This window comes from Pleurodeles waltl, chromosome 5 (assembly GCF_031143425.1).
Source record: "Pleurodeles waltl isolate 20211129_DDA chromosome 5, aPleWal1.hap1.20221129, whole genome shotgun sequence".
Classification (NCBI taxonomy): Eukaryota; Metazoa; Chordata; class Amphibia; order Caudata; family Salamandridae; genus Pleurodeles; species Pleurodeles waltl.
In genome coordinates this window covers 1,759,688,873-1,759,700,754 of record NC_090444.1, presented here as the reverse complement: position 1 = coordinate 1,759,700,754, position 11,882 = coordinate 1,759,688,873, and the positions used below count along the sequence as shown (strand labels likewise).

Below are 11,882 nucleotides of genomic sequence, written 5' to 3'. Positions count from 1 at the left end.
ACCATGTTAGATCCGTTCTCAAGCATTCTTCAGTGTGTGCAGAGTAAATGTTAAAAAGCAAATTGAAACAGTGTAGATTAATGTAATGTACAAGGTCATTCAAACCGATGAAGACAATGGAACTGCTGACCAAAAGATGTACAAAGAATTACAGAAAGATGAAATCACACCGGACGTGCCACCTCGGAAGACGTCAATTATGAAGACCAATCAAAGACTTGTAAGATAATATGGGGTGAAGAGTTGGGTTACCTAATGTATTTTCTGATAGGTTAAAGATAGTGGGGTATAACAGATGACCAATAGAATTTTGGGGGAATGTACAATGGAAAAGGGATAAAAACCCATGTCACGGGGAGTCATTTAGGTGGGTTAGGAAATGCTATTGATTTTATCCAGAAACTCTGTCACTCGGTTTGGTGACTTGTTGGTTTACTTAAAACCATCCTTGCCCTTAGATTGTCCATTTTACACTTTACCTCCTTATGAGGGAAGTGCCCTTTTTGCCCCGGAGCTGAGTTCTGACTGATGGCGAATTGACTGATGTCCTGAAGACGAAGACTGAACCTGTGCGCTGACCTAAACTTTGGAGGGTAATTATGACAATGCCATTGTGATTTGTCTGTTTGCTTTTCCTTTCTAGGTACCAACTGCTTACTTTTGACAGAGACCATAGTTAGATGTTTTTCAAATTTGTGTTCTAAATTGTTTTGCATGAAGCCCAACATGCGAATGTTAATCAGTGGTTAGGACAGATGATCACCAAACTGACGCAAACAGACAAATGACTGAATCTATGCTTTGTTGAACTGACGCGTTACTGACACTCTGCTAAACTGATCTATGTTTACGCCATGTTATGTTCTGATGTTTGTGATTCTTGCATTAATGAAAGCTTACCAAAGTAGCCATATCGTGACTATGCTATTATACTTCTTGGTGTTGAGATTAATGTATCTGCTTTTAGACTGTAATTAATAGGGAATAAAACTCATAAAATTCTATTAAAATCGGTGTGGTTATTCATGGCTGAAAGGTCATGGTTGCCTCTTGATTTAATTACTTTGACTAAAGTGAAATGCATTGTTGTGATAAATATTGATGACATTATTGATGTATTGATTGACATATTGATTAGCTATCTCGTCCTAAGGTGTCTCTCAACTGGGTCAAAAGATTCATTGGCCTAAAACGAGTCCTGATGTGTAATAAATTATCATAAAGGGACACATTACCAGTTCATAACATTGTTAATAAAGTTTTTTTTTTTTAAATAAATAAAAAAAATACATCAACAATTACAGGTGGGTTTCTGAATAGTTAAACAAGATGAGATCATTCAAAGATGGACGATAAGTATACTGGAGCTACTTGATAGTCAGGCTGGTCCCAGGGGACAGGGTGGCGGCGCTTTTTGAATAGTATCACCGCAGAAAATGGTAGCCATCTTCAAACAAAACTGGTTTCGAATAGTAGGGCGACCGAGCGTACTAAGACATGAACAAAATATTTGGCAACAGAAAGAACACATTATGTATTCTAATATGATTAGGTGTTGGATGGATGTTGCAAATACTTATACACAGAACTTTGCAGCTTACTGTATTGTACACGGTTATGAACGGTTGTTTGGAATATAACAAAAAAGCGAAACATTCTCATGTGAATTACAGTCCTACATAGCTGTCAGATACTTTAGTTGTAGGTTTCCCTGGGCCTGTTCACAAGTGGCTCGTGGAGTAGCCCACACCAAAATGGTCCAACATAACATTGACATAAATGGAACGGACAGTAGCTAATACCGGCGGCAAATGTTGTGGCTACAGTGCAACCTGTTGTGAAACCTGCAACGGCACATTGTCAATTACAGCGCTATAGTCGAATCGAAATTAATGGTTACTTACAGGTAAATCTGATACGTGTTTACTTTACGATACATTAACTATGTATGCAAACATTCCTATTTTATTTTACTCATATATATTAGCAACATTTAGAGGAACACAATATTCCAAAGAACTAGTGCAAATATTAGGTGCGGGCACAAGTCCCTGTGACCAGTTTGGGCAATTTCCTGCATTAAAGGAAGGCGGCGGCAGCACTGTAAGATGGCTGCCGCTTTCTGCCGTCCGCGGGTCGAAGGCATGCGAGGGCGCGTGTCCGTCTTCTATGTCCGCTGGATGCTGCAGCTGACACTGCCGCTGTGGGGTTGGACTGGGTGTTAGGGATATTCTGCTTCACCAGGTGCGCTCGGACCTGCCTGGACCCGAGCCCCGCAGCCGCTCGGACAGCGCCGGTGCTCGCTGCCGCAGGGGCTCAGGATGGAGTTCGCCGAGTTGATCAAGACCCCGATGGTGGATAACGTGCAGCTGCACCGGCCCTTCCACCCTCCCGTAGAGGGAACCCTGTGCTTGACGGGCCACCACCTCATCCTGTCCTCCCGGCAGGACAAGAGCGAGGAGCTGTGGCTTCTGCATGCCAACATCGACTCCATAGAGAAGAGGTGAGGGGCGCTCTGCCTCATAAACAATGTATCTGTCACCCACCTGTATCTTCAAAGTACGATCATGTTCGCTACTGTAGCCCGGAAATTATGCAAAGTTTCAATTTCTGGATGCGGAAATGATGTCCTAGTAGTACCTCAACTGTGGGCATCCTCCCACTCACCTATTGAATTGAAGCACCGTGTATGTGCTTGTTTCTTTGTTGCTTGTTTACGACCAAGCTCTGAAATGCAAGTCAAGCCTTTACTTTACCCATTGTACAATATAATATTTCTCCAGGGTGTAGTGATGCAGGTGTTCTGTCTTAATGTTGCTCCACCTTAACAGAATTGTATGCTTTTCCTCCTATGCGTGGAATATTCTTATCGGGAATTCTGTCATTCAGAGGGATGTGATTGAAGGTGATCGAGTTGGTGGGAGGCGGGAGCTATTGATGTTGCAGCTGCTTGCTGGGCCTGTGGTTTGAATAAATCTTTTTTGACATTACTCCTGATACCAGCTGTCTCTTCTAAAGAAAGTGAAACCATTACTTCCAGAAAGTACTCTTACTTCTGGATGGTGATAACGCCCAGCTTCGTGGCCTGTCAGATGCAACACTGGCACCCATTAAGGGCATTTTATTCGCTGCAGCACGTCTCCTCTGAGGGACTGAAGAATTATGATCACATCACCCCTGTCCTGATGGCTTCACTTTGCAGGCCACGCAATTTTCAAAATTAGCTGCGTCATTTACAAAGCTCCTACCACCATCAGCCCTGTTTTTTTTTTTTTTCTTTTTTTTTTTTCCCTTTTTTTGCTGACAAGCTCACCATCTCTGGTGGTTCTTGGTACGCCCGCATCAAAAACACCATGAGACTGTAGACTAAGAAGAGTAAAAAAGAAATAAGGCAACGGGCCTTTTTATGTTATGCGTATTTGTACAGTGCACTGTCACCTGAGAGCCTATCCAGATTCAGAGCAAGTGTGTGTGTGCCAGAACCTGCCTATGACAGCAGGGGATTACTCGAAAAGCCAGGTGCTCAGCTTCTTACAGAACTCCAGAAGAGAGGAGGCTCTAAAGTGAGTGTAAGGTTGTTCCATGTTTTGAGTGATTTAGGAGAAGGCTTGACCTCCATGTTTTTTTCAGTATATATGTGAGATTTATGTGAGTAGGAGTCTGGCAGAGTCGGGTTCCGGTAGGTGGGGGCTATTTTGTGTAGTGCCTTGAAGGTGTGCGTGAGGAGTGTGAATTGAGCATGTTTGTTGGTGAGCCAGTGGAACTCCTTCAAGTGTGGTGTGATGTGTATTTTGCTTGGAAGATTAAGAGCTAGTCTGGCTACAGTGTTCTAGATGATTTGAAGTCTGCTGGTGAGTTGCTTGCTTCTTCTGGCATAGAGGATGTTCCCATAATCCAGGTTGCTCGTGACGAGGGCATGTGTGCCATGATAGTGATTCCTGACAATGCTATAGAAATGACTGTCAGCTTGGAGGTCATTTCTAAAGTTGGTGGTCAGCATCTCCGTCATGGCTATAGAGTAATTTACTCTGTTGCCCTGGCAGAGAAACGGGCCGTAATTTGAATCAACACCTAAATCTTAACAGACTCACGCAGGCAGGTCACAGGCGCATGCACCGGGTGCTCTGCAACTGAATTGAAACCATGCATTTGACTCGTAATAATTTGTTTTGTTGCACAGCGTGCTCTACATTCTTACCGCATAGCCTTAGAAATATGAGACAAGTTATTTTGCACGAGGCTATTAACACTGTGCACAGGAGTTTATTCTCCTCCCTACTTAGTGAGGAGCACAGCAGTAGGGATATGTATATGTACACACTGCTACAAACACTTGCGTAAATTCCCCAGCACAGCAGCTACGTGGGTTAATGCGCCTGCAGCACCACTTTGTGTACAACATGTAGACTACCATTTTAGAGGATTGTCTGAGTTTTCTGTTATTTGATGGGGGGTGGCTAAGACTCTGCACCACCAGCCCCACTGCTCCCAGCTAAATTCCTAGGCAAGTGTTCTTTTAGCAGTCTACTCCCCGCCCCCTCCAAACCACTTCTGGCTAAAGGCGTGCACAGTCTGAGGAGAAGCTGTCACATCTGAGTGCCTTTATTTCTGTTAGAAGTAAAACGTGTGGGCTTCTCTGGAGGGTCGCTATACTGAGAACTACTGTATAAGTTGCTTTATACTCTATTTGTGCAGGATGGTGTATTTATTATGAGAAATGCGTTTATCAGTGTGTATTAAGTCTATTCTGTGTGTTAGGCTGTAGTGCTGCAAAGGTTTGTATGGGCTGTTGCAGATCTGTGTGCTTCAGTTTCTAAGAAACAAGTTGTACTATGTGGAGGGGAGAACACACTTTGGGGTGGACCACTGAAAATCTGGGACCGTGTGCTTAAAGAGCTTTACAAAGCCACCTCCCATCGCTGAGGGAAGGGTGCATGACTGTCAGGTTGGTGTGTTCCGTTGTATTGGAGATGTTTGTGTCCCTCCCTACAGACTTATCTAGGTCCTTTAAGAGATTTGCCAAAGTATGGGTAGGGTAAGTCCACTATTGCACAATGGGGAAGGAAACTATGAGTTGTTTGACACCTATCAAGAGCTAAACCACTAATGAATCTGACCCATAACAATGAATAAACAAAAATGACTAGCAGTCTGAATTGTAAAGTAAGATTGCTGACCCCAAGCATTTACTAAATGGGGAAAGATTGACTTCCCTATCATTGATTTAACAAAGAGATACAGGCTTCCAGCTCATGAACCCTCAGGGACTAACTAGTTAAGGAGTAATTGGTCATCCTGTTTAGCTGTGTGAACAATTACCGATAGGTGGTGCTCCTCCCATCGCAAATTGATTGACTAGAAATTTCTCATGGCCAAGATTTCAAGATGGCATGGCTTCCTTGACCTGCTCTTGGGGGGTAGATGTTCCATAGTTATAAATGTTGGGTTTTAAAGGGTGAAGTTCAGTTTTCTGGTGCTACATTCTGCATACACATTCTCAACAGGTCCTGTTCTATAAGTAACTAGAACCCAATTGGTTGACTGAATTGTGAATAAAAAATGTTGCCCACTGTTCCACTGGGATAAGTGAAAAGTGCAAAGGCTGATTAGGTTGGTCCAGTATTGAAAGGTCTGGTTTTACAGTTCTTTTTCTTGTTGTTGTAGTGATTTTATTTCTTCCTGCCATGGGCCTTTGTGAAGGGAATTGCAAATAAATTTGAATTGTGTCAAAGGTGAAAAGTGTGGTAAGGCTGTCTTCGGCCTTGATGAAGGTGAAAAATGTATGCCCAACTTCAACACTGCATGATGCACCCGGAGAACTGAATAACGATGACCAGCCTCCTAACTGTTTTTGAGAAGTTCATTGCAGGATCTGCGGGCTCGAAGAGGGTAATTTCATGTAGTTACTAACTTTTGATATGTAAGGAGAAATAGAAGTATATGGGAGATCCTGTGGTGAGATATCAAGAAAGGATACTCCATTTTCCAAGGTGGGGAGGGCTCGTAATAAAGTATTGTTCCATTGGAACCTATATACTTTGTTGGTAACGCAAACCTCTTTCTCATCTCTAGCCTGCTCCGCTGGAGGGGATATGGGTTGTTGGGAAATTGACGGTACATCTGGTGATCTTGCCTTGCTGTCAGACCCTTCTGGGAAGAAATCCTAATATCTATAAAGTATATTATGTTGTATGTTATCCTGCATGATGACATGTTTGTGGTAATGGGCTGCAAAGCATGTCTTAATTTACATAGATTTATAATGTCTGGTACAGAGAACCTTGGTTTGTTTCTTGTTTTTGTTTTCTTTCACAGAGAGCGTGGTGGGTGGCAGGTTGACTGTTGCAGTTTAGTTACCAGATGTAGGAAGTTGGCTCTGTATATACTATTTCAAAATGAGAGATAGTGTGCACAGAATCCAAGGATTCCCCTTAGAGCTTGATAGTGGCAAAATTAGATAATACTAATGCTCTATTTTGTGGTAGTGTGGTCGAGCAGTAGACTTATCAGAGGGTAGTGTTAAGCATTTATTGTACACACACAGGGAATAAATGAGGAACACACACTCAAAGACTTAACTCCAGGCCAATAGGTTTTTATATAGAAAAATATCTTTTCTTAATTTATTTTTAGAACCACAAGATTCAAATTTGAGGTAAATACATAAAATGCAAGGTACTTCACACAGGTAAGTATAGAACTTTGATTTAAAACATTAGTACACACAGTTTTGGTTAAAATGGCAATAGGCTATTTTAAAAGTGGACACAGTGCAGAAATCAACAGTTCCTGTGGTAGGTAATTATTGGTTAGTTCTTCAGGTAAGTAAAACACTTACACAGTCAGTTTCCTGGGCATAGGCAACCCACCGTTAGGGGTTCACGGCAACCCCAAAGTTACCGCACCAGCAACACAGGGCGGGTCAGGTGCAGAGGTCAAAGGAGGGCCCAAAACACATAGGCGCCTATGGAGAACAGGGGTGCTCCGGTTCCAGTCTGCTAGTAGATAAGTACCTGCGTCCTCGGGGAGCAGACCAGGGGGGTTTTGTAGAGCACTGGGGGGGGACACACACGAGCACACAAAACACACCCTTAGCGGCACAGGGGCGGCCGGGTGCAGTGTGCAAAGTAGGCATCAGGTTTGCTATTGAAAACAATGGAGGGACCCGGGGGTCACTCTGGCGATGCATGCAGGGCACAGGGGGGCTTCTTGGGCCAGCCACCGACTGGGCTAGATTGAGGGCCGCCTGCTGGTCACTCATGCACTGGTAGGTGGTTCCTCTCGGTCCTGGGGGCTGCGGGTGCAGTGCTTGGTCCAGGCGTCGGGTTCCTTTGTTACCAGGCAGTTGCGGTCAGGGGGAGCCTCTGGATCCTCTCTGCAGGCGTTGCTGTGGGGGTGCAGGGAAGTCGACTCAGGGTGTCCACGTCATTGGAGTTGCCTGGAGTTCTCTCTGCGGTGTTGGTTTCTCCAAACTCGAGCCGGGGGCATTGGGTGCAGAGTGTGAAGATTCAAGCTTCTGGCGGGAAGTTAGAGTCTCTTTAAAAGTTGCTTCTTTGTTGCAGTTTCTGAACAGTGACGCTGTTCTCAGGAGGTTCTTGATCCTTTAGGTGCAGGGCAGTCCTCTTGAGTCCTCAGAGGTCGCTAGTCCCGCTGGATGCGTCGCTGTGCAGGTTCTTTGAGTCCGGAGACAGGCCGGTAGGTCTGGGGTCAAGTCAGTTGTCGTCTCTGCGGGGCTTTCACGTCAGCAGTCCTTCTTCTTTCTTCAGGTTGCAGGAATCTGATTTCCTGGGTTCAGGGTCACCCCTAAAGACTAAATTTAGGGGTGTGTTTAGGTCTGGGGAACAGTAGCCAATGGCTACTGTCCAGTGGCAGCCGGCAGCTTTAGAAGAGATGGGGCCAGGCTGGAAGCACACACACACACACTCATTCTTTCACACACAGACACGCACGCACGCACATCCATTAACAACACTTATACCCTTCAAACATGCACGCATGCACCAAACATTCATTTTAAAAGATCACCCACACTCATTCTTTCACACAGGCACGCACATCCATTAACAACACTCATAACATTCAAACATGCACGCACGTACCAAACATTCATTCTAAAACATCAGACACACACACTTACCTTCAGCCTCGAGGTCCCAGGAGGGTTGGGACTGCTGCCTTCCCTCATTGGCAGCCAATGAGGGAAGGCAGCAGTCCCAGCCTCGTCACAGAGTGGGATGGGGTCAGTGAGACTGCTGACCCCACCCCACTCTGTGATGAAGTGTCACTGATTGACACTCGCCCCTGGGCGCTTCAGGGCTTAAACCTGAAGCTCCCAGGCCAAAGTCAATGGGTGACGCTTTCCTCGTCACCCAGGGGAGGGCCTTGAGGCACCTTAGCTGGGCCAAGGAGGTCACACCCATAGGAGCTGTGACCTCCTCAGCCCAGCAAAGTTCAGCTCAGGCAGCCAGGAGTCTGTGCAAATCGCGCATGTCTCACTCCTGGCTGCCTGACCTGAACATGAAGAGTATCTGTCAGGCTGACCTTTGTTCATCCTGATGGACACTCTTCATGAGGGGCAAAAGGTGGGGGGGGGGTGGACCCTCCGCCCTTAAGGACGGGCCGTGCCTGCTACTGTCCTTGAGGGTGGTTACACCCTCCTTGTGCCTCCTTCCTGAGGGGAGGGGGGCACACCCCTATTCCTATTGGGGGAATCCTCCAAAACCAAGATGGAGGATTTCTAAAGGCAGAGGTCACCTCAGCTCAGGGCACCTTAGGGGCTGTCCTGACTGGTAGGTGACTCCTCCTTGTTTTTCTTATTATCTCCTCCAGACTTACCGCCAAAAGTGGGGGTTGTGTCCGGAGGGGCGGGCATCTCCACGAGCTGGGATGCCCTGGGGCGCTTTAACAACAGGCATGAGCCTTTAAGGCGAACCTCCAGGTGTTACAGTTCATGCAGGGGGAGGGGAGAAGCACCTCCACCCAGTGCGGGCTTTGTTCCTAGCCACAGAGTGACAAAGGCACTCACTCCATGTGGCCAGAAACTCGTCTGGTTGTGGCAGGCTGGCAGGAACTGGTCAGCCTAACACTAGGAGTCTTACTGGCATACTGGCAGCATCTCTAAGATGCGCTCTGTGTGCATTTTTCAATAAATCCCACACTGGCATCAGTGTGGATTTATTGTGCTGAGAAAATTGATACCAAACTTCCCAGATTTCAGTGTAGCCATTATGGAACTGTGGAGTTCATAGTTGACAGACTCCCAGACCACATACTCTTTATGGCTGCCCTGCACTTACAATGCCTAAGGTTTGGCTTAGACACTGTAGGGGCATATTTCTCATGTAACTATGCCCGTGGTATAGTGCACCCTGACTTAGGGCTGTAAGGCCTGCTAGAGGGGTGACTAACCAATGCCACAGGCAATGGGATGTGGGCATGGCACCCTGAGGAGAGTGCCATGTCGACTTAGTCATTTTCTCCCCACCAGCACACACACAAGCTGTGAGGCAGTGTGCATATGCTGAGTGAGGGGTCCCCAGGGTGGCATAATACATGCTGCAGCCCTTAGAAACCTTCCCTGGCTATAGGGCCCTTGGTACCAGGGGTACCAGTTACAGGGGAATTATCTGTGTGCCAGGGTTGTGCCAATTGTGGGAACAAAGGTACAGTTTAGGGAAAGAACACTGGTGCTGGGGCCTGGTTAGCAGAGTCCCAGCACACTTTCAATTATAACTCGCATCAATAAAAGGCAAAAAGTTAGGGGGTAACCATGCCAAGGAAGGCATTTCCTTACACCAGACTGCAGCTCTTTGTATTTCCTTGATCTGCATCAAGTGTTGCTTGTCCTTCGAATTGTTGAAAACCTATTAAAAAGACAAATTAAAAGAAAAAAAGTATAAAATGAAAAAAGTTTTGGGAGAGTGGAAGTTTGCTTTCTTGGTGACTATTAATCAGTTGCTCAGATTGACGATGACTTGGATTTCAGATGTAACATATTCAAAACAGGAAAATAAAAAAATAAAAACGCTCAATCCCTATGATAACAGAAAATAATGTTAATCACGGAGTAGCCCAAGAGAGTCGTAAGCAGTTTTCATTAAAATCAAACAGTACATAATATGAAATGCAATACGAAGGCACATTAAATCACCAGAATGTCAGTTTAGGCTAGGAGGATGTTTTGGCTTCCACTACATGCTTTGACATACAATTCACTGCAGCAGTGCAAGGATGTTATGTCTTTCTCCAACAGGCAATGCAACATTGCTTCTTTAGAAGAGCATGTGCTAATCTAAGCCAAGTTAAAAAAAAAATATATATATATATAAGTATAGAAGTCTTAGCTTCAGCCCTTTACATGTGCATAAAATGTACCTCATCATTCTTTTCCATAATTTCATAACCTCCAGGACTTCTTCCCTGCCTACCTCTGATACCCTGATCCGCTGATGCCAGCTAAGGGTGACTGAAAAAGAAAACAACATCTTGTGACTCTGCCTGGCTGTTCTGTTATGGCTGAACCTAGGTACCGTGATTAGCCCTCCAAGAAATGTGTGTGTCTTAAATTCGTATAATTTATTTTTTCATAATTACAGATAATCTATATGTAAGCAGTTCAGTCGGACTATGGAATATAAAATAGTTTTAAAGGTCACAGAAAGCTTTGTTATCCCGCAATATAGCTCCTTTGGGGTTTTCTTGAACCCTGCGAATGAGCTTACTTCAGTAATTAGAATTATCAGCAAACATTACTGGTATTAATTTCCATGTAAGACCCTGAGGGAGCTTTGGTCAGCCTTCCTTACTCTAAAACCACATTTCAGAAACTGGGCTTCTTGATACAGAGTTTGTGTAATCAGGTTAGGACCCCAGGGCAGCTGTGTCTGGGGGGTGCCCAGTGGCAGAATGTAAAGAGAACTAAACAAGTTGCACTTAAACCGGTTCAAGGCAATACCCGTCTTTCCATTGATAGCCTCCACCCCATAAGAGAGGGCTGGTTAATATTGTGCTCTGATTGCGGTCCAGGTTGTTGTTAATCTTGTCTTGGGAGGCTTTGATAAATACATTTTATACTGTATGCTTGAACAGGAATAAATGTTCAATAAATTATCCATTTTATTTATACCAAATGCCCAGATAACGAGGCCTGTTGGAATTTTCAATCATCTTCCCCTCCAAAAAAAACAAGTTTTCATAGGTCTTCCCCCTTCTCCCAAAAACAACCGCACTTGTTTTACTCATATTAACTGCTAAGTGATTGTGCCTGTTATACACCTCTAGTGCTGAAATAGATCTTGGCAGCCCAATCTTTGAGTGGTCTAGTTGGACAGTATTATCTGCAGTAATCTTACGTGGTTATTACTTAGCTTAGGGACAAGACCCTTAGTGTCAGCAAAAGTTGACCCTTATAAACCGAAGGGGTGCAAGAATACATTCCTCTTTTAGGCCACGATTGGTCTTGATATTTTCTGAAAGATGTTCATTGTCTAAGTTTAATATGGACCCAGGAATTTGAGTAATATTCAATAGTAGCTGATTAGTGTGATTGTGCTAAAGCCCACTTACTTAACTTCTGCCATAGTAGTCTTCTGACTCTGTCAATTTCCATCTTTTAGTCCCCGAAGTAGGCGTAAGTCCTGCTCAGCTTTGCTTTCACTTGATCATGAGAGTAGCTAAAGCCAGTATATTGTCTACCATTGAGTAATCCGACCAGTACCCTGTTTATATTTGGGGGGGGCTATGTTCTACTCCGCAGTCAACTCATTTACTTTTCTTAGTAACATACCTGCATACCAGTTGGCCTCTGCCTCTAAAACGGATAGCCTGGTACTCCAACAGAACCCATTTTATGCAAGGGGTGATTAATAACATCTGGCCAATTC

At 44.7% G+C, this 11,882-nt stretch overlaps 1 protein-coding gene across 1 annotated transcript in view; it reads left to right on the top strand.

The window, feature by feature from the left end:
• The first annotated feature begins 2,184 nt into the window (after window positions 1-2,184).
• The window catches only part of MTMR9 (myotubularin related protein 9), a 207,379-nt gene continuing 197,681 nt past the window's right edge, over window positions 2,185-11,882 (top strand). The window contains exon 1 of the mRNA XM_069236161.1: window positions 2,185-2,503. Within this exon, the coding sequence (XP_069092262.1) occupies window positions 2,322-2,503 (182 nt within the window). The 5' untranslated portion in view covers window positions 2,185-2,321. The remainder of the gene's footprint in view (window positions 2,504-11,882) is intronic.